The sequence below is a fragment of the Dendropsophus ebraccatus genome, chromosome 6 (assembly GCF_027789765.1).
Source record: "Dendropsophus ebraccatus isolate aDenEbr1 chromosome 6, aDenEbr1.pat, whole genome shotgun sequence".
NCBI lineage: Eukaryota > Metazoa > Chordata > Amphibia > Anura > Hylidae > Dendropsophus > Dendropsophus ebraccatus.
The window spans coordinates 126901389-126929056 of record NC_091459.1 but is presented as its reverse complement, the minus strand read 5'-3'; the positions used below and the strand labels follow the sequence as shown (position 1 = coordinate 126929056).

General features: G+C 43.5%; 1 protein-coding gene across 1 annotated transcript; it reads left to right on the top strand.

Annotated features, from left to right (window-relative positions):
- The first annotated feature begins 91 nt into the window (after positions 1-91).
- On the top strand, positions 92-26452 carry LOC138795075 (cytochrome P450 2C5-like). Its single transcript, XM_069974028.1, has 11 exons — positions 92-163; positions 10625-10672; positions 15308-15504; positions 17543-17705; positions 19435-19584; positions 20052-20212; positions 20448-20624; positions 20985-21126; positions 23721-23905; positions 25503-25644; positions 26094-26452. The coding sequence occupies exons 3-11, from the start codon at positions 15322-15324 to the stop codon at positions 26276-26278; spliced, it is 1488 nt and encodes a 495-aa protein (XP_069830129.1). The 5' UTR covers positions 92-163; positions 10625-10672; positions 15308-15321; the 3' UTR covers positions 26279-26452.
- The last annotated feature ends 1216 nt before the right edge of the window (positions 26453-27668 follow it).

Sequence of the window (27668 nt, the reverse complement as noted above, 5' to 3'; positions counted from 1 at the left end):
TCCACAGACCGGCCCTACAGCTGTGCCGCCCTCAGGCCTATACCGTGACAAGTATAACCCCTGCAGCTGCCCCGATCATTGCCCGCTCATAACACCAGCACTGCGGAAGTGGCCCCCAGGGGCCAGGGCATCGCACTGCCAACTGCTGAAGAAGACTCAGCAGGTAACCCCCAGCCCCTAGCATCAATCCCCCCCCCCCTTCCCCATGGAGATTGCACTGCATCTGCCCCAGCAAGGAAGGGGGCACTTAACCCCCTTCCTTGCTGGTGCAGATGCAGTGCCAGAACAGTCTGACTCCCAGGGGGTTAAGTCCCTGGGAGCCAGACTGTAACTCCCATGCTAGATGTCACCCAACTTTCCCAGCATCCTGTAAGGGTTAACCTTTCAGGATGCTGGGAAAGCTGGGTGACCTCCAGCATGGGCATGGGAGTTAAAGTCTGGCTCCCAAGGGCTTAAGCCCCTGAGAGTCAGACTGTACCTTCTGTGCGGGATTTTAAATTTCCCGCCCAGAAGCAGACTGCTTTCTGTTTTTGGGTGGGAAACCATGTAGGCAGGGAATCCCGGCTTAATTAAGGGGATTCCCTTCTCCTGTACTGCAAGGAGGGGTGCGCCTAAGCACCCCTCCTTACTGTACAGCCCCAGGGGGTTAGTAGTGATGCTGCTGCATCACTACTTAACCCTTTACACTCCGTGGACCGGGTGCACTGCACCCGACCCACGGAGCAAACTCGCTCCACAGTATAGGTAGTGAAATAGACCACCTCTAGTGTGGAGTGAGTTTGCGACACATGTACGACTATTTTAGATAGTCGCACATGATAAATCATGCCTACTTTCAGCGTAAGCTGAAGTAGGCATGATCAGTCTATGTTGAGGAAAAGTCGCAAAATTTTGCGCAGCTATGCGGTTGCTCAAAATTTTGCGACTTTTCCACTCCAAAAAAAGGTGTAAATTGTTGATAAATTCCCCTCTTAGTGTCTAAATCTGTAGAGTTTTTCACATGACAAAACTCAAACCTGACCATCCCGCCACATTAGGAGTGGCTGGATTTTAGAATGGAAACCCATATAAAATTATGATTTGTTTGATAAATATGTCGGTTGTGACAGCTTTTAAAGGGACACGCCCAAGGCACACCCACTGTGTGTCAGTTTTTAGAGAAGCTTTTAGGCAGACAACATAAGGTGCAACAAGAAATGAAAAGGGAAAAACTATCAATTCGATGACAGAAACATGTTATTAAATGAGACCCATTGTATAATGTATTTCGTAAATAGCTCGGACTCCTCTGAATCATAGTTTGCAAGAAATTATCCACCCATTCACATAAAAATTTATTCTGAACTGATTCCTGCCACTATAAGTCTTAACTAGAGATGAGCGAACTGAACCTCCCCTCGAACCCAGGTTCGGATTGTACTTCAGTTTCCTTTGGTAAATAAAAAATAGAACAAAAATATCCTGTATAGTATAACTATATAGTGAAAAAACTGGCGGCATTAATGCAAGAGGATCGCTATAATTCTGCCAGTTATTTCATGTTATCATACAGCTTATTTTCATTCTAGTTTTGCTATTTTTTACAATAGCAAAACAGAAACAAAAATATAGTTCAAATTGCATTCATAAATTTACCGGCAATATTACCTTTTCAATAAATAAGGTAATTGCCAGTCAATTTATAAATGAAATCGCTAGGTAGCATGTGTACCAGCTAATTGACTGTATACACATAGGGGGGCATTTATTAAGTCAGGCGTTTTCTGCGCCGCACTTAAAAATGCCCCCGCAGCTCCGGCGCTATGGAGATTTAGGTAGAGGCGGACTGCCTCTACATAAATCCCGTCTGCCCCGGTGCGCACCGGCAAAAACCTATGCCAGCTGAGGACTGGAGTAGGTTTTCGGCGTATCTTTTGGCGGAACGGATGGTAAATCGCCAATAACGAACGTTATTTAGCAGCCTGGCCTCCCCTTGCAATGACTGGTGTTTGTACATTATTATAGTTTGGGATTACTAATTGAACTTTGGGTGTGTCTTAATTGAAAAGTCCATTGAATTTAATAGTAACAACAGAGAAAGAACGGTTAAAGGAAAACTGTTTGTGAACTACTAATAGTTCACTGTTTGCAAAAAGACGTCCGAAAATATTGATCATGTTCATTATTTTGACATCCGCGGCAAAAACATCTGCTATTCAATGCATTGTGTGCATTGGGCATCAGTCTTCCCATTGACTTCAATGCTTTGCCGTTGCAGTCAGTTAAATCGCAGCAAAATCGGACGTTTTTTAAATATGAAAATCTTGGATTAAATATGTGAAGGTACAAGTAGCTTGGGGGGGGCAGATTGTGGGTACAGAGTCACTTTAAAGGGGTTAAAAGAAAGTTTTATATTGATCCCCAAAAGTTATACAAATCCCCAATATACACTTATTACAGGAAATGCTTATAAAGTGCTTTTTTCCCTGCACTTACTACTGCATCAAGGCTTCACTTCCTGGATAACATGGTGATGTCACGACCCGACTCGCAGAGCTGTGCGGGCTGTGGCTGCTGGAGAGGATGATGGCAGAGGGATGCTCAGTGCCTCTCCAGTGTCCTGTGTCCCTCAGTGTCCCCCTACCATCATCCTGTCCAACAGCGACAGCCCCCACAGCTCTGGGAGTCGGGTCGTGACATCACCATTTTATCCAGGAAGTGAAGCCTTGATGCAGTAGTAAGTGCAAGAAAAAACATTTTATAAGCATTTCCCGTAATAAGTGTATATTGGTGATTTTTATAACTTTTGGGGGGCAATACAATACTTTAATACATATTTTTGCCAGACTTCTTCTTTAATGAGTGGTAGATAGAAATAACAGGTTTATAAACCCTTAGATAGTCTACCTCTTTCTAGTTAAAAACAGCCATGGACAAACCCTCCTGCAGTAGTCTAGCTTGTTTGTGTTGAAAAACTGGAGTGAGGTCAGATTCTAATCTCCTGTATGTAAAAGTGTCCGATAACATCTCCTCATTGAATTCCTCATGACCGGACTGTCAGCTCATTATTCTGAAAAAAAAATTATAGCACTTTTTCTTTTATTGATAAATTATTTGGAGCCATATGTTTCTGACTACTTAAATGCAGGGACACCAAATCCTTATATACCCAGTCCTGAAAAAATATTTAGTGCGAGATTGTAATAAATACAAATGACTATTTTTCATGGTGAAAGATACATTGGTGGGAATAGTAATAAAGGGGTAGTTACAAAAAAATTCTTTCAGGTCAACTGGTGTCAGAAAGTACCAGAGATTTGTAATTTACTTCTATTAAGCAATGTTGTCCTCCACTACTTATCAGCTGCTGTATGTCCTACAGGAAGTGGTATATATTTTTTTCCAGTCTGGAGAGCAGGAGAGGTTTTCTATGGGGATTTGCTCCTGCTCCGGACAGTTCCTGACATGAACAGCGGTGGCAGCAGAGAGCGCTGTGTCAGAATGGAAAGCATACAACACTTCCTGCAGTACATACAGCAGCTGATAAGTATTGGAAGATTGGAGAATTTTTTATTAGAAGTAAATTACAAATCTTTGCTATTTTCTGGCACCAGTTTATTTAATAGAAGTTTTTTTGTGGGTGAATTAACTCCCAAAATATAATATAGTAAATATTATTTTTAGCATATTCAAATCCTGACAATTCGTTCCTGAAAAAAAAAGAGGAAACACTGACCCCTTTAAGGGAAATGTACTATCAGGTGCATTTGCTTTAAGTGTTGCACATGAATAGAACTGCGCTAGCACAGGGATGCCGATGACCGGTTCCTGTGCATGGTGGCAGTCTATCACCGAGCACGATCGCCCCCAGCCCTGCAGCCCCCGACTGCACGATCGCCCCCAGCATCGCAGCCCCCGGCCGCACGATCGCCCCCAGCGGGCGATCGTGCAGCCGGGGGCTGCGGGGCTGGGGGCGATCATGCGGCCGGGGGCTGTGGGGCTGCAGGCGATCGTGCGGCCGGGGGCTGCGGGGCTGGGGGCGATCGTGCGGCCGGGGGCTGCGGGGCTGGGGGCTGGGGGCGATCGGGGCTGCAGGGGGTCGGGCAGGATATACATTACCTGATCCCGGCTCCTGCTTGCTTCGGCGGCTCCCGGCACATTCTGCCCGGCCAATCAGTGGGCTGCCCTGCCGCAGCGCACTGATTGGCCCGGGCAGGCCGTGAAGACACCGGGAGCCCCGAAGCAAGCAGGAACGGGGACCGGGTAATGTATAATGTCTGGCGGCCAGGGGGTTAATGGGGAGGGCTGCAGACAAAATCGCAGCGCTGCGAGTTTCTCTGCTATTGAAAGTATAGGGCCGGGATCTGCAGCGAGTCTCGCTGCAAAAACGCAGCAAGGAGACTCGCTGCAGATCCGGCAAGTGTGTTTGTAACCTAAAGCAGAGATTTTTTGCCGTAAGGGAAAGGACAGTGCTGCTTGTGGCCACTTTGTGAGAACTACCTCCCAAGCTGCACCTCACCAGCAACTAGGGGGCGCCTCACTGGTGAGGCCCGCCTCACAGTTTGAGAAGCACTGGTCTAGGTGACCCCAGAGAAGACAAAACACACAGATAATGGTAACAGCTTAATAACATGTTGACGAGCAGTAGGAGCAGTCTCACTGACCTAACAGGGTCAAAGACATTGAGACCTTACTTGCTCCATAACAGGTTTGGCCAAATTAGCAACAAAGTTCACAAATACCAGTTCTCCCATTTATCCACCTTGGTGCAGGGATGGGCATTCAGCAACGCGCTGTGGAATGCAACAAAGAAGCAAGTGATCCAGAATTTCAGTATAATATTCTGTTTCTTAATTCCACTTAAGTTAAAAGGACAAATCCCCTACAGTACATCCCACGTTAGTATCTAACAACGCGTTTCGGGCCCATGCGCACCCTAGTCCACAGACTAAGGCCACAACGTAGTTAAAATACACAGTAGTCAGCTAAGATTGCTAACTATACAGATCACAAATATCTAGTGGGAGTAACTGCATGTCAACCATTCCCAATTTAACCCTTTGAGGACCAAGCCCAAAATGACCCAGTGGACTGCGCCAATTTTCATTTTTGCGTTTTGGTTGTTTCCTCCTCCCCTTCTAAGAGCTCTAGCACTTTCAGTTTTCTATCTACAGGGCCATGTGGGGGCTTGTTTTTTAATAGGAGTGGTTGTACGTTGTAATGGTGTCTTTCATTTTACCATAACATGTATGATGGAATTCCAAATATATTATTTATGAAAATATAAATTGGTGAAATCGTAAAAAAGAATGCAATATGGTAACGTTTGGGGGGGGGGGTCCTGTGTCTACGCAATGTACTATACGGTAAAAGCGACATGATACTATTATTTTATAGGTCAGCCCGAACACAACCATATGCAGGTTTACACAGATTCTCTAATGTTATATATTTTTTTAAAATTTTTAAAATTTTTTGCAATTAATTGTTAATAAAATGGCCCTATAAAACGGTTTTAGTTTTTCACCTATGGGTCATATGGGGTGTAATTTTTTGTGCCATGATCTCTAGTTTTTTTATTAATACCATATTTGTATAGATTTGCTGTACAGAATCATTATTGTTATATTTTAATAGATTACACACGCTATGGGGTATTTTTTTAAAAACATTTTAACTTTTTTTTTTTACACTTTTTAAGTCCCCCTTGGGGACTTTTACATGCAATCATTAGATTGCATACACTGTTATATGCTATTCCATAGGCATAGCATTAATTAGTGTAATCGGCACTCTGCTCAATAAGCATATCTGTGGCAGACTGAATGAGCAGAGCACCGATCGGAACGCACAGAGGAAGGTAGGAGACCTCTGGCGGTCCAGGAGAGTGATCGGGACCCCTGCAGTCACACTGAGGGGGTCCTGATCGGTAAGTGACAGGAGCTGCTTCTGTCACCTACATTTAAACGCTGCAGCATTTATGGGGTTAATGATAGGCTGCGTGATCGGTGCAGCCTGTAATTAATGGTGAGGGCACGGCTACTGAATGCAGCCGTCCCCCACCTGCTATGAAATGCGCTCTGTTCCAGAGCATGCTTCATAGGACATTAGACACCCAGGGCGTACATGTAAGCACAGGGTCGTCTGGTGACAGGCGGCCAGGGCCTGCATGTATGCCCTAGGTCACCTAGGGGTTAAAGATGACATATAAACATATAATAAAAATATTCATATAAAAGAACAGTTATTACTATTGTATTACTGATAATTTTGCAATTTTTCTGGATATGAAGCAATGATAAATGACAATAATAATGCCCCAGAGAGTTGGACATACGTTGAACATGGATACGAGGTAAGTTGTGGGTAATGGTTATTGGCCAAATTAGCCACAGTGTAAGTGACCATACAGGGCCTAGGACAGAAAGGTAAAGGTGAAAGCAGTAACAGAAGCAGCATTTTCTTGGACCTCAATGCTTTACAGGGTTAATTCCACCCAGGAGAACAGTGGACGTTGGTGGATCACTGGAGTACAATGACACTTATTCTGCTGCCAGACACGGTTTTAGGACTGGAATGGGTTCAACGAACTTTGCAAGAAGTTTGGTCCTTGGTTCCAGGCTGCTCGTTACCAAGTGCTAAGAAAAGCTGGATTCAGTCCTGAGAAACTAGGAGTGTTTCCCAGGACTGAATCCACCTTTTGCAGGCACCCAGGGAGAAGCAGCACTGAGTTAAAAGGCAGCAGGCTGATACGCCCTCTGCCGAGATAGCAAAGTGATTTGCTTCATTATTTTTGTAAATTCACTTGTCCCTATTAGAGACATGTCATCTTGATGCTGGTTTCATACATAGCATTTTTTTTTTTTTTTTTCAAACTGACTCTGCAGTTTTTGTTCCAAAGCCAGAAGTGGATTCTAATGGGATGGAAATTATAAAGGGAGGACTTGTACTTTTCTGTCCTTTTGGATCCACTCCTGGTTTTGGCACAAAGACTGCAGCATCAGTGGTATGTGTGCAGGGCACATGTTAGCACTGGACTTACCCAGGCAAGTGCTGGAGCCCACGGAGGGAGAGGGGCCCAGTGCTGTAATGTTCAGCCAGATCACTGTAGTGTAGGGTGAGGGGCCAAACATCAGAAGACAGAGAAGAAAGAAGCAGGACCTGTAAGAATCCTACACAGAAAAAGAGAGAGAGGGGTGGAGGACCTGATCACATGACCAACAGGTCATCAACCTGCCTGACAGAGAGGAAAAAGGAGAAGACCAAGCTGTAAGCGCTGTGTGTATATGTGTGTCAGTCAGTCAATCAATCAGTGTTTGTGTGTAAGTGAGTCACTCAGTCAGTTTGCACCACTAATTGTACTTTGCAATGACAGGCTTAATTTTTGCATAAAGTATGCTGCGAAACCAGAAAAAAAATTAAATGTGTGGTGAAATTGAAAAAAAAAAAAAAAAACACATTTTTTTTTTATTTGGGGAGGTTTTGTGTTTACGCCATTCGCCCTAGGGTAAAACTGACTTGTTATACATGTTCCTCAAGTTAGTCCGATTACAAAGATATGTAACTTGTGTAACTTTTATTTTATTTGATGGCTTTTAAAAAAAATTAAAACCTTTTTTAAAAAATAAATGTTCTTTAAAATTGCTCTATTACCATGCTTATAATACTTTTATTTTTTGGTCTATGGGGCTATGTGAGGCGTCATTTTTTGTGCCATGATCTATACTTTCTATAGGTATCTCGCTTGCGTATATGCGACTTTTTGATCACTTTTTATTACATTTTTTCTGGATTCGATGTGACCAAAAATGTGCAATTTAGCATTTTGGAATTTTTTTGTGCTTGCGTGCGACATCAGGAATGTGATAAATTAAAAGTTTGGGCGATTATGCACGCGGTAATAACAAATATGTTTATTTATTTATTTATAAAATGGGGAAAGGGGTTGATTTAAAATTTTATTAGGGGAGGGGATTTTTTATTAATAAAAAAAACATTAACACTGGGGGACTTCTAGCATAACCACATTGATCTCTCATTGAGATCTATGCAGTATAGACATACTGCATAGATCCATGAGATCAGTGATCTATTGCTTTCGGCTCTATGTGTAGCTAATTAGTGGGCACGGCGATCGGGCCATGCTCGCTCATTGTCGTGGTCCTGGGCTGCAGATAGCACACAGGATCGCGGCGGTTCAGAGCAGGGTCGCCACGTGACCCCCTCTGAACTCCCTTAACCCTTTTAAGGACAAGGCCCAAAATGACCCAGTGGACCGCGTAAATTTTGATCTTTGTGTTTTTTAGTTTTTCCCTCCTCCCCTTCTAAGAGCTCTAGCACTTTCAGTTTTCTATCTACAACCCATGTAAGTGCTTGTTTTTTTACAGGAATAGTTGTATTGTGTAATGGCTTCTTTCATTTTACCATAACATGTATGACGGAATTCCAAAATTATTATTTATGAAGATACAAATAGGTGAAATTGTAAAAAAAGAATGCAATATGGTAACGTTTGGGGGGTTCCTTTGTCTACGTAACACACTATACGGTAAAAGCGTCATGATGCCATTATTCTATAGGTCAGCCCGAACACAAACATATGCAGGTTTACACAGATTTTCTAATGTTATTATTATTATTTTTTTTTTTATGAAATCCTTTTTTTTGGCAATTAGTTATTGATAAAATGGTGACCCTTATAACGGTTTTATTTTTTCACCTACGGGCTGTATGGGGTGTCATTTTTTCCGCCATGATCTCTAGTTTTTATTAATACCAAATTTGTGAAGATCGGACGTTTTTTTACACTTTTTTTCCTCTTTTCGTGTACGCCGTTCGCAATGAGGCTTGTTATATTTTAATAGATCGGACAATTACGCACGCTACGGTATATTATATGTTTATTTATTTTTATATGTTTTATTTATATATGCTATATGCTACGTTTACACGGAACGATAATTCGGCCGATCGTACGATTGACGATGTCGGAGTAACTTTTTTTTTTTCATAACGATCAGCATTTAGACGGTACGCTATATCGTATGGAAAATTAATTTTGCGAAAGCTTAAGCCTATCTCACACATTGGTTAAATCGGCGAATGACTGTTCACACGGAACGATCTGCAAATTTTTTTGCCAACGATCAACAACGATTTGAGAAGTTGTTGAAAGATCAAAATGAACGATTTCTCGCTCATCGTTTGATCGTTCGCAGCGTTTACACGTACGATTATCTTTTGAATTCGATCGTTATCGTGCAAATTCGCACAATAATCATTCCGTGTAAATGCAGCATTAGGCATAGCATTGATCAGTGTAATAGGCGATCTGCTCATTGAGCCTGCCTGTGCAGACTCAGTGAGCAGCTCGCCGATCGGACCACACAAAGGAAGGTAAGAGACCTCCGGCAGTCCGATACAGCGATCAGGACCCCCGCAGTGTGACTTGGATCGGTAAGTGACAGGGGACTCCACCTGTCACTTACACTTAAACGCCGCGGCCGTGGTGTGATCGCAGCATTTAAGGAGTTAATGACACGCTGCAGCGTGATTGCTGCAGCCTGTCATTAGCGATGAGGTGTTGGATGCTCACTGCAGCAGGCCCCCACCTCCTATGAAGTGCGCTATGCTCCAGAGCACGCTTCACAGCAGGAGAAACACCCAGGACGTACAGGTACGTCCAGGGTTGTCTGGTGACAGACTTCCATGGCGTAACTGTACGTCCAGGGTCGTCTAGGGGTTAACGACGTCAGGGAGTACGTTTATGCCCTTGGTTGTTAAGGGGTTAAAGAGGTTGTCCAGCAAGCAGAGACAACTAAGATTGAACACACACAAAAATTAATATGATCATCAGATTGCTGAAAGACTTGACTGTTTAACATTTTATTTCCCTACTAATTTAAATTCATGTTTCCCAGGGAGCAATGCACCCACGATTTCCCTGCATTGAGTGCTTTAACCAGCACCCGGCAGTGTTATCTTTGGCTGGTCTACCTGAGATCAGCGATCTGTTTCTCTTATGGCTCTACTAGGCATTGCTCCCATCTAGCCAGAATCCTGCTCCACATTGATGAGGGGCAACACCCCGAAACAGCTGTCTGTGGATGGTTACCTGGCCTTGGTTTTTTCCTTGTCATTACATTGACTTATATTGACCTAATATGGTGGTTTTGGTGATTTACCTACAGGAGCCACCCCTTGGCTGGGTCTTTCCCGGAGGAATATCTGGCTAGTACTGTGTTTCGAGACTCTTAAATGAGGCTCCACAGGTTTTTTTTTTTTTTTTTGCATATTAATGTTTCCCAGGGAGCAATGCACCTGGGATTTCACTGCATTGAGCGCTTTAACCAGCAGCCGGCAGTGTTATCTTTGGCTGATCAGTAATCTGTTTCTCCTAAACAAAAAATCTCAAAAATGAAGGGGAAAAAAATCACGTTGTTTGTCCAGACAGAAACTGTATAGTATGTGAAAGTTCATTGACATTGTTATGTCTGCACATAGAGTGTGGGGAGATTGTACAAATTCAATGAATAACAATAGCCTGGTCTTTAAAGGGTTAAGAATGTTGGAATGCTAGGAGGAGGACCCGGGTCACGTTTCAAAAGATATTCTAAGGGTTTGAATACTTTCTTTTTCATTACAGACAAGTCAGAAGGGGTGAAGAGAGAGGCAGCGATATTCTCAGTTCATGGTAAGTAAAGGGGACTAGGTGGGTATTTGCCCACAGCAAACATGTTATGAAAATTTTGGCAACTGTCCTATTCAAATTTTTAAGATTATTGCATACAGAAATCAGCAGTTGCACACACGCGCACGCATACACACACACACACACACACACACACACACAAGTACTTGGTATAGCAATATGTTAAAGGGAAACTTTAATGTATTATCATATATGTGCGGTTCAGTCAAACTGGAAGTTGATTGACACCCAGGAAGTGAAGAAAACTGGCCACTTTGTTGCCTGCTCCCACTGCTTTCCCTTCTCAGGAGACAGAGATTGCATGCCTCTGTCTCATTGTGTGTTTGCTGAGCACAGGCTGATGATGCAGACAGAGGGCAGGGTGTGATGTCACAGGAGGCTTGGCTGGATCTTTTCTCCCATCCACCCCTGTTGATCGATCATCTCTGACCAACCCCACTAGCCTACACCTAAGCAGAAAAGGAGTGACAAAAGCAGATGCTGCAACTTCACTGATAACACAATATGGGATAGAGTCCTAATTGTGTGACTTAACTTCAGAGATAACAGATGCTCAATCATAATGTGGTGATACAGGGAGAGAATACAGTGTGCTGTGTGGTATTACAGGTAGAGAATACAGTGTGCTGTGTGGTGGTACAGGTAGAGAATACAGTGTGCTGTGTGGTGGTACAGGTAGAGAATACAGCGTGCTCTGTGGTGGTACAGGTAGAGAATACAGCGTGCTGTGTGGTGTTACAGGTAGAGAATACAGCGTGCTGTGTGGTGTTACAGGTAGAGAATACAGTGTGCTGTGTGGTGTTACAGGTAGAGACTACAGCGTGCTGTGTGGTGTTACAGGTAGAGAATACAGTGTGCTGTGTGGTGTTACAGGTAGAGAATACAGTGTGCTGTGTGGTGTTACAGGTAGAGAATACAATGTACTGTGTGGTGTTACAGGTAGAGAATACAGGGTGCTGTGTGGTATTACAGGTAGAGAATACAGCGTGCTCCGTGATGTTACAGGTAGAGAATACAGCGTGCTCCGTGATGTTACAGGTAGAGAATACAGTGTGCTGTGTGGTGTTACAGGTAGAGAATACAGTGTGCTGTGTGGTGTTACAGGTAGAGACTACAGCGTGCTGTGTGGTGTTACAGGTAGAGAATACAGTGTGCTGTGTGGTGTTACAGGTAGAGAATACAGTGTGCTGTGTGGTGTTACAGGTAGAGAATACAGTGTGCTGTGTGGTGGTACAGGTACAGAATACAGCGTGCTGTGTGGTGTTACAGGCAGGCTCGTTTCTGCCATGAGGCAGACTGAGGCTTCTGCCTCAGGCGGTAGCTCCTGTGTTCCTGCAGGGGGCGGCACAATCTTCTCTGCCACTGTCATTTTAGTGAAGTTTAACTTAACTAAAATGACAGCAGTCCCGACCCCTATCAGTGCTGAGTGCCTGGCCGCCCCCTGCCGCCCTCCCCAGGAACTGCTGGGCTACGTCTCTCTGATGTGTGACGTCACCTGGCAGTCTTCCTGAGGATTGGGTAAGAGCCTGCACAGCCGGCCACAGCGGCTCCACGTGCTGATCCCTCCTCCTCCTCCCCAGTACTAGTGAGTATAACAACGAGGGAAAGGGGGGAGGCTGGTGGCTGAGGGTCATGATTGTTTGTAAGGGGGAAGGGGGAGGGTCTAGAGGGGGGGGGTCCTGACAATTGGGGGTGGGGGAGCAGGTCTCAGACCCAGGAGGGAGCCATGTGCCAGGTCTGTAGCTCTGGGATTACAACTGTGTGGTGCTCTGTGTGGATGTGTGAGCTACAGGCAGTGCAGTGTGCTTATAGGAGAGTGTGCACACAGACTGATAACAGCAGCAAACACAAGATTCTGCTCCTCCAGCAAGTTGTATCCTGTCAGTGTGAGCTCCCCCTCCTCCTGCCTGTGCTGGACTCCAGCCCCTTCATTACTATAGTGTACAGACTGGGGCATAGTACTGGAGGTGGTGGTATATAGCAGCACATGTGATATATAATGTATATGTACACTGGGGCATAGTGCTGGAGGTGGTGGTATATAGCAGCACATGTGATATATACTGCATATGTACACTGGGGCATAGTGCTGGAAGTGGCCCCTAGTGTACATGTATATCCACTTGTGCTGCTATATATCACCTGAGAAGCTGAGGTGTATGATGAGGTCCTGCAGCAGCTGAGGTGTGTATGATGAGGTCCTGCAGCAGCTGAGGTGTGGTATGATGAGGTTCTGCAGCAGCTGAGGTGTGGTATGATGAGGTTCTGCAGCAGCTGAGGTGTGGTATGAGGTCCTGCAGCAGATTGGGTGTAGTATGAGGTTCTGCAGCAGCTGAGGTGTGTATGATGAGGTTCTGCAGCAGCTGAGGTGTAGTATGAGGTTCTGCAGCAAATGGGGTGTAGTATGAGGTCCTGCAGGAGCTGAGGTGTGTATGATGAGGTTCTGCAGCAGCTGAGGTGTAGTATGAGGTTCTGCAGCAGCTGAGGTGTAGTATGAGGTCCTGCAGCATATTGGGTGTAGTATGAGGTTCTGCAGCAGATGGGCTGTAGTATGATGTTCTGCAGCAGCTGAGGTGTATTATGATGTTCTGCAGCAGATGGGGTGTATGATGAGATTCTGCAGACCATCATAATACACAATGAGAAAATAATTAATTTACTAATAGTACACAATTGATGGATTGATGGGGGGGGCGCCATTTAATTTTTTTGCCTCAGGCAGCAGAAAAGCTAGAAACGGCCTAGCTGTGTGTGCTGTGTGGGACCACAATGACATGATAGAGTACAATGAACAGTTCTGTAACACTATGAAACTGCAATGTGTGAACACAGCCTAGATGTTCTGCAACAGCTTAGGGTGGGGAATGGGCTGGGTGGGGGACTGTTGTGAACAGCTGAGGGTTATGCTAAGTTAACACGGAGCGATAATTGGCCCGATCGCACGATTAACGATTTCGAAGTAACGTTTTTTTTTTAATAACCATCAGCGTTTAGACGGTACGATATATCGTACAGAAAAATCGTTTTGCGATCGCGCGCCCGCAGCCCGCCCCCCCCAATCAACCGCAGCCCCCTGCGCCGCCCCGATCGCCACCCCCGCCGCTCCGATCGCCCGCAGCCCGCCCTTCAGCCAATCAGTGCTGCCTTGCATTGATTGGCTGAAGAGTTGAGTTGGGAATTTCAAACGGCTCCTCTTCAGCCAATCAGTGCTGCCGTGCATTGATTGGCTGAAAAGGGGAGCCGGGAATTTCAAACGGCTCCTCTTCAGCCAATCAGTGCTGAAGAAGAGCGGCGGCGTTGGGGGGGGGGGGGAGCGATCGGAGCGGCGGCGGGGGCAATCGGAGCTGCGCGCGGGGGGGGGGGCGATCGGAGCGGCGGGGGCAATCGGAGCGGCGGGGGCAATAGGAGCGGCGGCGGCAGGGGGGCGATCGGAGCAGCGGCGGAAGTGGCGATCGGGGCGGCGGGGGTTTCGATCGAGCCGGCGCAGGGGTCTGTGGATGAGCGGGGGGTCGGGCTGCGAGCGGGGGGTCATTAGACTCCTTAATAAATGTCCCCCATAGAGTCTTTTATTACCTTATTTGCACCCATGCCTTTGTCCACAAAAAATTTGATAAGACTATAGATTTTCCAGAGGAAACGTGACCATAAATTCTCAGCAAAGCAGTAAATGTGTAATTTATACAGTTCTGATAGAGATCAACAAACCGATGAATTACAGAAGGGTTTATGACTAGGGATTAGTGAATGTACAGTAGGTGAAAGAGGAGCGAGGGCCGGGCCTACAGGTTCAGCAGGTACACGAAGTGATAAGGAGAGTCCTGGGAAAATGAAGTAGTAGCGGAATACAATAATAACAGAAAACAACTGCACAGTAATATAACACTGTCTATAATAACAAACAATTAATTTAGCCCTTTTACTGTGTCCCAAGTTTCGGTTTTCAGCCAGCACCAGCACTTCCCTTGCACTCATACCCTGCTCAGAGAGCAACAGACAGGAAGCATCTCCATGAAAACACATTCTGCCACTTCCTGTTTACTGCTAGGTGATGATGCAGTAAGTTATCTTCAGTATGATGTATCAAATCTGCATTCGCAGCATACTGATAGGCTTGTAGGAGTCCAAAACATGCCAGTTATTACATATATTCTGACTTTGCAACTTAGAACATTTATTTATATGCAACACTACATATACTTATGGGCAATTTACTACTTTGCTGCCAACTACTGACTAAAGTTATTATTGCAGTATACATAACAGCAAATAACGCTACGTTCTTACATAGAAACAAAGCAAATTGATTTGTTAAAATCGTCCAGAAGCTTGTCAGTCTGCTGGCTTTAAAGTCCGTGCCGCTCAACTATGGGTGCTGCAAAAAGCTCCATCCAGTCCTGGGAAACTGCTCGCAGCTTGTCAGGCTGGGGCTTTGAAGTGCATGCTGCTCCACTCTAGGTGTTGGGAATAATTGGATCCAGTCCTAAGAAACTGGGAGAAGTCTCCCAGGACTGGATACTCATGGTTCATCAATCATACACGTATGGGACCTCATGTACCATAAGGTCATGTTCACATGCTCAAAATAATTAATGAAAAACTTTCCTTTTCTCTATGTAGATTTGACCAACATCATGCTGGGCCCTGCCTTCATCACTATTGTTCTCCTCGTCATCATTTTCCTCCTTTTCACCAAAGTATTTTATAATCAGAAGGAAAATAAGTACAAGAATTTCCCTCCTGGACCCAAGTGTTTGCCAATCATTGGAAATCTTTATGTATTTGATATAAAGGACCCTTCCAAAACATTCACCCAGGTAAGGGAATGGGCCTGATTTTACGGATGAGGCTCTACAACGTAATTGCATTTATGGCACATCAGATAAAAATTTTCAACACTCTGAGCATGTATGTTGTGGTGTAAGTGGAACAGGTTGACACTAAATTGTGTTCATTGGTAACATAAATAAATCATTATCACTAATATTGGGATAAGTACAGTACCCAGGACATTTTAGCAGATAGTAGATGATAGTAAAAGTAAATATGATTATTGGTTTAAAACCAAGAGTAGGTAAACTGGGGGCCAACAATGATATGATGCATTCAGTTGACTATTTGATTGAAGTCTTTATAACTAACCATAAGTTCAGCCTTTATTGTTCTACGGTATGACCTATCCTGAAAGACTATTAAAAAATCTCCCATTTTCTTACTAATTACTCCTAATACTACCCCCACACCATGATCCCAGGGACCAAGAAGCTGAGGCATGAGGAGACCCAATCCCATCTCACCTTATTCCCAACCTCCCCTCAGCACTTGTTCCAGCACTAACCCATCTCTTAAATCTATCACTAACTTCTGGTGTCTTCCCATCTTCATACAAAAACGCAACCATCACACCCATCCTTAAAAAGCCATCCCTTGACCCAACTTCCTTATCCAGCTACCCCCCCATCTCACTTCTCCCTTTGCCTCAAAACTCCTAGAACAACATGTCTACCATGAACTATCCTCCCACTTTTCACTCCCAACTTGCTTTTTGACTCCCTTCAATCCGGCTTCCGCCCCCATCACTCCACAGAAACTGCCTTAACCAATAAGGCAATGACTAACTGCCAAAGCCTCACGCCAATACTCTGTGCTCCTTCTCCTTGACCTATCTTCTGCCTTCGACACAGTTGACCATTCCCTCATTTTACAAATTCTCTCATCCCTTGGCGTCACTTGCTCAGCCCTCTCCTGGATCTCCTCTTACCTCTCCAACCGCACTTTTAGTGTCTCCCCTTCTCACACCACCTCCTCTCCTCGTCCCCTCACTGTTGGTGTTCCCCAAAGCTCTGTCCTCGGTCTTCTTCTCTTCTCCATCTATACCTCTGGCCTGGGACATATCATAGAATCCCATGGCTTCAGGTACCACCTCTACGCCAATGACACTCAGATTTACCTCTCTGGTCCAGATGTCACCTCTTTGCTATCTAGGATTCCAGAGTGTCTATCGGCCATATCTTCCTTCTCTTCTCGCTTTCTAAAGCTCAACATGGACAAAACAGAACTAATCATCTTTCCCTTACCTTGCTCCACCCCGCCATCTAATCTGTCAATTACTATCAATGGCGGCACTCTGTCCCCTGTCCCCCAAGTCCACTGACTTGGGGTCACCTTTGATTCTGCCCTGCCTTTTAAACCACATATTCAGGCCCTGGCCACCTCCTGCTGCCTGCCGCCTTAAAATAATAATGTTTTGTAAGGTCCTCACCCTACACAGCTTTAGCTGCCCATACACTCAGGGCATTTATATTGTTTTATATATAGATGGGGTTTCATAAACAAAAACAAAACAAAAAATATTCTATTTTCCCCTAGCACACTCCCCCAGGGGTCCTCCTGTGATTTTTTCGGGTTACCCACTGAATGTCCTGACCACTGTTTCTTAGATGGACTGACTTCTGCAATGTCATCCATTAGCAGATTTTGACGAAAATTTCCACCTGCCTGATCCTTTAAATCAGTCAGGAGATAAGCCGCTGACTTATTGTCTCCTCCTGCTCTATAGAATTGTACCTTCTGAAGGTGCCAAAACTCTGCCTTGTTAGTGGAAGATATTTAGTGTGTTAACCTAACTCTGTATCTAACTACTATAGCCAAGGTAGAGTGGCTTGTTAGCTATGGACAAAAAGAAGATGCAGCACATGACATATGCTTGAAGGTTGCAGGATTACTGCAGTAACAGTAATCTTGTCTACATTTGCAGGAGTAGACCTATAAGAATCTGTGCACACTATAAATGTAATTTCTATTACTACTATAAATGACTGTTGTATTGCACTTTATGATCCTTTCATTTTACAGTTAAGCAACAAGTATGGCCCAGTGTACAGCATCCAGTTGGGAATGCAGAAGGCGATAGTATTGTATGGATATGATGCAGTGAAGGACGCGTTCATCAACCACGCTGAAGAATTCTTTGACAGACCTGAAATTCCAATATTCCAGTACATGTTCGAGGGACACGGTATAACAGGCAGACATTTTACTCTGTGCCTCTTTAAAGCTTACCTGATGTTATAACTATACTTATATTGAGATTCAGTCTCCTGAAGGCAGCTATATAACAGCTATACTTACTTGTATCCAGGTCCAGTCTCCTGAAGGCAGCTGTATAACATAGCTATACTTACTTGTATCCAGGTTAAGTCTCCTGAAGGCAGCTATATAAAAGCTATACTTACATGTATCCAGGTTCAGTCTCCTGAAGGCAGCTATGTAACAGCTATACTTGTATCCAGGTCCAGTCTCCTGAAGGCAGCTTTTTAGTCTTGTGATGTTTGCAAAAAGAGACTGGGGATGCAGAAGGCGATAGTATTGTATGGATATGATGCAGTAAAGGACGCGTTCATCAACCACGCTGAAGAATTCTTTGACAGACCTGAAATTCAGATATTCCAGAACATGTTCAAGGGACACAGTATAACAGGCAGACATTTTACTCTGTGACTCTTTAAAGCTTACCTGACATTATACCTGACAGCTATACTTCAGGTTCAGTCTCCTGAAGGCAGCTTTTTAGTCTTGTGATGTTTGCAAAAAGAGACTAAACACATAAAGTCCCAACCGGTACAGAAAGTCATGGCTCAATACGTCAATGACCGACCACCTTCTCTGTGAGCGCAGATGACCTGAGAAACAAGAGATTTCCTGTGTTTTTTAAATTGTTAACTAGCTTTGTTGATTTAGATTTTGGAAGTTATGACACTGACACTTTAAGATACACATGTATATAATAGCATCCAAATAATCCCCCATAGAAATACAGCTGTCATTGATAACCACATGCCTGTGTAGTGAAGTGCGTAGGATGTCCTGATTCCACGCCTTCTTACAGTTTCTTGGTACGCCTTGCTGTTACTGAAATGTGTGGGTTTATAGTTTTTCTAACAATGGGGGTAAATATCAGGTGAAGGAAGTGATTATACAGTCAGGAGTATATATTAGACCCCCCCCCCCCCCTCAATGTAAAGCATTCACACCTCCCAACTATATAATCATATCGGGGAAAGGGGGGGGGGCTTAACAAGGCTTACCAGATCTCATACCCATGATACATCACCGAGTTCCTGAACCCCATCGGTTGTTGCTTTCTCCCGGCTTAAGGGTACGTCACGAAAATAGTGTGGTTTAATAGGTCATGTTAGAAGGAAATGGTCATTCGACATGTACAAAGTCAGCTGATCGTTGTCTTTAAACATGACCTATCAAAACGATAAAGATAGTGAAGGTCTTCCTGTCGCCCCGCGAAATAGGAGCAGTGGTAGCAGATCGCTGCTGTCTGAAATGGGCCACCCAGATGATGGCAGCTTCCCACGAATACCGCCCCTTCCCTTCCTCGCTCAAGGTCTGAGCATGTAATAGTACAGAGAGCAAGAGGAACGGCAGGTTTGCACTCGCTTTCTCCTCTACATCGATACGTGTGGTACAGACCTTACTTGTCAGAAAATTATAAACTTGAATATCTCTAGAATGAAAGGGCATGTCAAGAAACTATAAAATGTGGTGTAATCGGGACACCCTCCATTATTTCAATATAGTAACACTTTATTTTAGGGGGGGATTGGCTACAGATCCTGAATGCTCCCAAGCAGGTGAAATGAAGTAATACACAGTGCCTAGTCATATTACAGGTCCTCCAGTGGGAGAAAACTTCTTCGTAACTGCTGTGATTTTTTTTTGATTTTTTTTGTAAGGCATTGTCTTTTCTAGTGGTGAGAACTGGAAAGTAATGCGACGATTTACAGTTTCAACATTGAGAGAATTCGGAATGGGAAAGACATGTTTAGAAGATCGGATAAATGAAGAGAGTGACTGCTTAGTACAGCTATTAAAATCGTATGGAGGTAAGTCCTATGTGCATTGTGTTTTTTTTATTTATTATTATTATTATTATTATTATTATTTTATTTATTTGTTTGTATGTATGGGTTTTATGTTTGCTGTATGTTGGGTTTCATGCTCCTCTTTTATGCCAGGACATTTCTCTGGCCTATACAGCATACCGAATAAAGACAATAAAATACAACCTATTACAATTTCTACATTTTACTTTTTTTTTTAAAGAACAAGAATTTATACAAACCCCAACATTACAGCACTTGAGTCCCGGATGATACATACAGTAACGCACACCCAAAAATAATAGAAGACCAAGAGTCCCCCTTAATACAGACAAGAAGGGGTGGTGTGGGGAAGGGTTAGTTGACAACCAATGTCATTCCCACTTAGGGTCATATTTTATTAAAAGAGTCAACATTTTGTCTGAATATAATGGACAATATTCTACCCCGATAATCTATCCTTTTTCCAGGAAAACCATTAGAGAACACTATCATCGTTAACAGTGCTGTCGCCAATGTTATCGCTTCTATATTATTTGGCCACCGATATGATTATGGTGATCCTGTGATCCAAAAACTCATAAGTACAGTCAATGAAGGCTTCAAACTCTTGGGTAGCCCAATGGTCATGGTAAGTTCTACATTACTCAGACTATGAGTTGCCATGACAGGCATAAAAAGTGAAAAAAATATATATATTCTGTGGCCCCAGCACTAGACATGGTCCCAAGGTTTGTTTCACGCTGATCCTGGCACAAGTGATTATAACTTTTTTAGATGTTACCAAACATTACACCAAGAAGTTGTATTCTTCATAGTGATTTGAGATTTTCTGATTAACCCTTTACGTGTTTTACCTCTTTAAGTTGTATAACACATATCCAAACTTAATTCGCTGGTTGCCTGGAAGTCACAGGACAGTGATCAAGAACAATGTAGTGTTTGAAGACTTCTTACGCAAAGCTGTCACCAGTCAGAAGAATCGGCTGGATGTCAATCACCAGGGGAGCCTTATTGATGCCTTCCTGACAAAGCAGTTGGAGGTAACCTGTAATTACCATATGAGACGACATAATCAAAACCTGCAGTGGACATGATATAGATTTCTGTTTTATTATACACCTATACCTCCAAGTTCATTCAGTTGCTACAGAGGTTCTCTTACTGTGTAATCCTGTATGAAGATATCCGCAGTCACTAAGGTCTTAAAGGGGTTATTCAGTGGTACAAAAACATGGCCATTTTTGCACCACTCTTGTCTCCAGTTGGGTTGGAGTTTGAAACTCAGTTCCATTGAAGTAAGTGGAGCTTAATTGCAAACCACACCTAAACTGGAGACAAAAGTGGTGCAAAGGTGGCCATGTTTTTGTAGCACTGGATAACCCCTTTAATATTTATTCCAGAATAATCCTGAATCAAACCAGTATTTTCACGATGACAACTTAATCAAACTTTTGTCGGATTTATTTGTTGCTGGGATGGAGACAACTTCTACAACTCTGAGATGGGCCATCCTGCTGATGATGAAATACCCAGAGATCCAAAGTAAGGAACCTTCAGCATATAACACTGCAGTTTATGCATGTAGACAAATGCTTGTCCTGATCTGATGATCGACAGACAATTTAGCTTCCAAAAATTGTGGCCAATGGCTATCTCATGTGGGCATGCTTTTGTCCTAGTTTGAGTATTCTCCGACTAGAGAATGGTCAACCACCACTTGGATAGGCCAAAGATTTGAGTGTCACATATTTTCTTCAATATCCCTTGTCCGTACATTTGCACTGGACCCTTTGTTATGCATGTGCTGTCATTTATATACCATGGTAAATGGCTCCATGGCTTGCCAAACCCTCCCTGTTCATTTTGACTGATTGCCAATCCAAAACTGTTACGTCAACATAAATGCTGAAGGGTTGGGGTAGTGATATGAATTTATAGTGATATGGATAAAACTTGGATTTTTGGAATAGTCTGATGCCTAGAAACATTTGCAGTGTTTTTGAGGAATAAACCAGCCATTGAGCTGCTGCTATATTACTAGAGCTCCTCAACCCCTCTACTTGATGTGATGGTTTTTGGCTTGATAGCTAGTTAAAGTAGTATTCTGGAGAAAAAAAAAACAAACAAACATTGTTTCTAAATCAACTGGTGTCAAAAAGTTTATATAGATATGCAATTTACTTCTATTTGAAAAATAACAAATCTTATTAGCTGCTGTATGTCCTGCAGGAAGTGTTGTATTCTTTCCAGTCTTTCTGCTATCTGCTGCCACCTCTGTCCATGTCAGGAACTGTCCAGAGCAGTAGCAAATCCCTATAGAAAACCTTTCCTGCTCTGGACAGCTCCTGACATGGACAGAGGTGGCAGCAGAGAGCACTGTGTCAGACTGGAAAGAATACACCCAAGGAAATACAGCAGCTGATAAGTACTGGAAGACAAGAGATATTTTTTTTTATATAGAAACAATTTACAAATATGTAAATTTGTAATCTGACAGCAGTTGATTTAAAAAAGTTTTTATTGTTCCGGGTCTGAGTGTTCAAACCTGTACCAATCGGGAGATAGGGCACCTCCACTCTCTGCTGAATTATTTTTTTTTTTAATCTAGATTTATAATGGGCTCCTATGGAAACAAACTCTTCTTTGTCGATGGGGAGACGATGCACTGCAGCTGCAGTCCTCTCACCGCTCTCCATCCCGATCCAGGTCTGAATACTCATGTCTCTATGACATGTAAAAAGTTGTTCATACTCATCGGTACACTTTAAGGCTGCGTTCACACTACGTATATTTTAGTCAGTATTGCAACCAAAACCAGAAGTGGATTAAAAACACAGAAAGGATCTGTTCACACAATGGTGAAATTGAGTGGATGGCCGCCATATAACAGTAAATAACTGCCATTATTTCAATATAACAGCCGTTGTTCTAAAATAACAGCAAATATTTGCCATTAAATGGCGGCCATCCACTCAATTTCAACATTGTGTGAACAGATCCTTTCTGTGTTTTTAATCCACTCCTGGTTTTGGTTGCAATACTGACTGAAATATACTGACTGAAATATGCATATACTTACTGAAATATACGTAGTGTGAACGCAGCCTAAAAAGAACATGGAGAGATTTGAGGGCAATGATACCTGTAAAGGAAATGTTACTCTGTGTATGCAGTGCCTACATATACCTGATATATATAGCCCTTATTCCTCGTGTATACAACTCATTTCTCAGAGGTTGCAGTCTTTCCTTTCCCAGCTCCTCCTTACTGAAACGTGTAGGAAGTAGCATCATTGTGTGATGCTGCCACCTAATGGCCAGATTATTGAAAGAGAGAGACCCTGCTGTAGTGAAGACAGGCCAGGGCCCTTGTCAGGGACTAGAGACTAAGAGATTATTCTTTTATGAGAGAGATTTGCTGAGAGATGCACTGCTAAGCCAACAGGGGTGGTTACTGTCTTCTAGGGTACACCTTGTCCACACCAGGGCTCAATTTCCACAATTTTTAGCACAGTTACTACATCAAGGAACTGGTCCCCAGTAAGACAAAGAGTGGGAAAGCCGAAGTATCTTACTGATTTGAGCCCGGCTATCCTGGGAAATCTGCTACACTCAGTTGTTAATTCGCAGCGAAATCCGCTGCGGATACCTTCCCTGTAATTTTTAATGAGATGAAATACTCGCAATGGGATTGTCATCCCACTGAGAGTATGTAAATGCTGTCCCTCTTTCCCGAAGCTGCCCGGAGCATACTTTACCTGCTCCACGCTCCGGCTGCATCTGAGGCTCCCAGTCCCTGTAGGTACCACTCAGCCAATCAGTGCAGGACCCCGCCGCAGTCACTGATTGGCTGAGCAAGACTGGGAGAATCAGATACAGCCGGAGCGTGGACCAGGTAAAGTAGGCTCCAGGCAGCGTCGGTTAAGGGGCCGGCATTTACATACTCTTAGTTGGATGACTATCCCGTATCTAGTATGTAATCTCATTGAAAATTACAAGGAAGGTATCCGCATAGGATTTCGTTATGAACTCGCAGTGTTAAACCTGCTGCAGATATGGTACGTGTGAACCCACCCTTATGGTTTATTATATTATTAAACATTCTGTTTCAGTATCCCGTGTATGACTTTATTTTAGAAAATGTTCAGAAGGAAATAGATCAAGCAATAGGACTACGCCAGCCTCAGATGGAACATCGCAAACAAATGCCCTACACTGACGCTGTCCTACATGAGATTCAGAGGTTTGGGAGTATTATACCAGCCATCGCTCCACATGCTACAACTGAGGATGTGATATTCAGAGGCTACATGATTCCAAAAGTAAGATACAAATATTATTATTTTTACATTGAGTACCACCTATCAGGGGCACTCTTCAGGGCTACACAAGCTCTGTTCCCAACTAAAGATAAACAAGTATATTCAATCAATATTACACTATTCAATATATTTGTTTTCGATCCAGTATCCAAGCGAAAAGGCAGTAAAAATTTGTTACTCCTCCCACAATGCTTGGCACTTTTTTCTAGGTGCAAGGTTTAGAACACAAAAAAATCACATCACACATCAAAAACATCACACAAACACACGCACACACACACACAATGACAGTTAGCGGTGGGTGCTGTTTGATTTCCCCCTTGCCTATGCCATCTGTGGTTGTCATAAGCAACGTGATTTAAAGGGATGCAGGAAATTTCTTCTTTTGATTACAATTTGGCTTTCTGTCCATGCTTTTTGTCTCTCCCCCCCCCCTGCCCAGATCCTTAGATATAACTGGGAGAAGCTCACACCTGTGTGCTTCACTCCCTTGATCCATGCAATCTCTGTATCCTGCATGAGATTAGCTCCAAGAAGAGAAGTGCTAAGCCAGGCTTATAAGGATCAGTGGAGGTCTCAATATTATTTTTCTTATAATAAGAAGTATGCTTTAAAGGAAACCTGTCACCCCCGTGCCGGGGTGACGTCCGCCCGACCCCCCGGCGGAGTCCCGGTCCTGGACCTGCTCCCGCCGCCTAGATATTGTCGTTGGAAGCCGAGCGCGCGCTCATCAGAGATGAGTCCGAAGCTCATAGAGAATGACTGCTGCAGTCATTCTCTATGGGCATCGGACTCATCTCTGGTGAGCGCGCTCATGGCTGGGACTTCGAGGAAGGGGTAAGTATATGGTGCTGCACGGGGCGTCGGGCAGGCGTCACCCGGCACGGGGGTGACAGGTTTCCTTTAAAGCGTAACTGTCGTTTTTTTTATTGCATAAATCAGTAGTATAAGCGATTTTAAGAAACTCTGTAATAGGTTTTATCAGCCAAAAAAGCCTCCTTCTGTACTCAAGAAGCAATCTCCCAGCCTCCCCCCCGACTTCTTATCTGTGCATTATCAGGCAAACACGTCTTCATTACAGAGAAGCCAGTGAAGACGGGTTCTGCTCTCTCCATTCTATCCTTATAGAGGGGGGAGGGGCCGAGGGAGATGAGGGAGCAGGAAGAGGTGACATTAAGGTCAGCTGTTTGTAGACTGTCTGGGCACCTAAAACGCTGGATTCTGGGGTCAGAAAGGTCAGTGCTTATCTATGAACTTACTGAGAGAAGATTGCAGGGTGTTGTGCTGTGCAGGACTGCTCCGTGCTCAGTCACTCCTAACAGCCCCTCCCCTCTCCATAGCCACATAATGGACACAGAAATCCTGCTTCATCTGAAGTCAGGGGGGAGGCTGGGAGATTGCTTTTTCAGTACAGAAGGAAACTCTTTTGGTTTATAAAACCTATTACAAAGTTTCTTAAAATCGCTTGAACTGTTGATATTTAATGTTTTCAAAAAAATGACCCTGAAATGACAGTTACGCTTTAAGGTTTGGAATATTTATTTTCTTCTACCCTATATATGTATATATAATTTATTTCTCTCCCTAATATTTCCAGGGCACCCATGTTTTTGCAATATTGTCTTCTGTACTGAGGGATAAAAATTACTTTGAAAAACCGGATGAATTTTATCCAGAACATTTTCTCAGTTCTCAAGGACACTTTGTGAAAAACGAAGCCTTTCTGCCCTTTTCAGCAGGTATTATTGACATTGCTCGTCCTGCACTTGTTCTATGTTGTGTGGAATGATATTGCTGGGTGAGTCTGTAACAAGCTGTTTCCCCAGTCAGTAGTTGGTACATAACCCCTCCCCAGACCCTTTACCTGCCTATCCATCACATGACCAGGGCAGATTTGTATCCACTGGTAGTTAAGTACATAATAAAAGTTCTTGAAAGATCTTGACACATATAGTATACAGCTCTCGTGCAGATCAATGTATCTCCAATAAAACTGGAAAATATAATACCCCCCAGTTTAAAGACATTTTTAGGAGATAATGTAGACATGATGAACTCTTCAGGCCCTTTAGAGATCAGCGTTTTAATGGTGGGAAATATTATGGGGGTAACTTTACCAGTCTGGACCATGACAGCTTCACTCACATACACATGAGGCCATATTATGTAATTTTTTTTTTAATCCTAGGTAAAAGACGGTGCGCAGGAGAAATCCTGGGAAAAGCCGAGCTGTTTATTTTCTTCACAAAGCTATTGCAGAACTTTACTTTCCAGGCTCCTCCTGGCATTGAGGTTGACCTTACCCCTGTAGTTGGATTGACCACTGCTCCCAGGACCTATGAAATGTGCGCTCTGCCACGTCATAGTGACTAACAAGCCTGGGTCATGGTTGGTGTTGACTGGTGTCTTCTATCCCGAGGGTCTTGATTTCTTTACCATTATGATGTCTTCTCCATTGCACCTGACCACAGTGGCTAATTTTTCCACCTCTGTAATGTGTATGGAAGTAATCATGGAAGCTTGGCTACCGAACTTCTTCTACTTAGTGATGACAGAATTAAATAAAATTAAATAAGTTACATTTCCAGATTCTAAGTCTTGTCTGTCAAGTTCTGCAGGTTCTGAAAGATAGAGACCACCAGCAATTGTCTCCTGGCCCACCCTTTTAATGGCTAATGGACACATTGGGATCTTCTTTAGCTAGAAATGTTGCATTATCATATTACAATGTGTGAACATGATCTTATTAATACAAAAGTGTCCATTTCATGTGACAAACTATGGGGCCACATATGAAATCAAACATCCAGATAGATATCAATGAATAATAATGGCTAAAAGGAACTTCGGGCCATGGACAATTGCCCCTTATGTCCTCGAGAAATAATTAAGTGAATCATAAATGGTTACTAATAGAGATGAGTGAAATATTCGACTTTCGAGAATTTGAATCAAATAGTCTCCGAGATTCGACTATTCGAACGAATATTCAATCCCATTATAGTCTATGGGGAAAAAATTTGTGGCACTTGGAAATCCAAATTTGACCACTTGGAGGTCACCAAGTCCCCCATGAAACCGCCCTAGACGATGCCAACACCTCTGGAGTGATACTGGGACATTAGGGGAAGCATGCCTGGGTGCACCCAACACCCCAAATTCGCAGTATGTATGACGTGCCTTTTTCTGGGCTACTGGAACAGTATATATCAGGTGCCCTTAGTGGGCTACTGGAACAATATGTATCATGGGCCTTTTACAGGGCTGCTGGAACAGTATGTATCACATGCCTTTTACTGGGCTACTGGAACAGTATGTATGACATGTCTTTTACTGGGCTACTGGAACAGTATATATCAGGTGCCCTTAGTGGGCTACTGGAACAATATGTATCATGGGCCTTTTACAGGGCTACTGGAACAGTATGTATCACATGCCTTTTACTGGGCTACTGGAACAGTATGACATGCCTTTTACTGGGCTACTGGAACAGTATATATCAGGTGCCCTTAGTGGGCTACTGAAACAGTATGTATAACGTGCCCTTAGTTGGCCAAACCAGGGACACTATAAGTCACTTGTACACACAGGGTACTGGATGAATGAATAATGAATACAGCTGCTGATGCTGATGCTGCTACAATCTCGATCGAATCGTATTCGCTCATCTATAGTTACTAACAACTTTTATGGATGATACCATTGAATATTACAATTACAAAAAGAAGAGGACACTGTCAGCCTGGTGTTGCTTGGCCTGCCT

Bases quoted from the DNA above. Each gene is read 5' to 3' on its own strand.
- LOC138795075 (XM_069974028.1), top strand. From the start codon at position 15,322: ATGCTGGGCCCTGCCTTCATCACTATTGTTCTCCTCGTCATCATTTTC. The intron at 17,706-19,434 runs GTATAACAGGCA...TTTTTTTGTAAG, and splicing joins GTACATGTTCGAGGGACACG to GCATTGTCTTTTCTAGTGGT. The intron at 21,127-23,720 runs GTAAGGAACCTT...ACTTTATTTTAG, and splicing joins GAAATACCCAGAGATCCAAA to AAAATGTTCAGAAGGAAATA.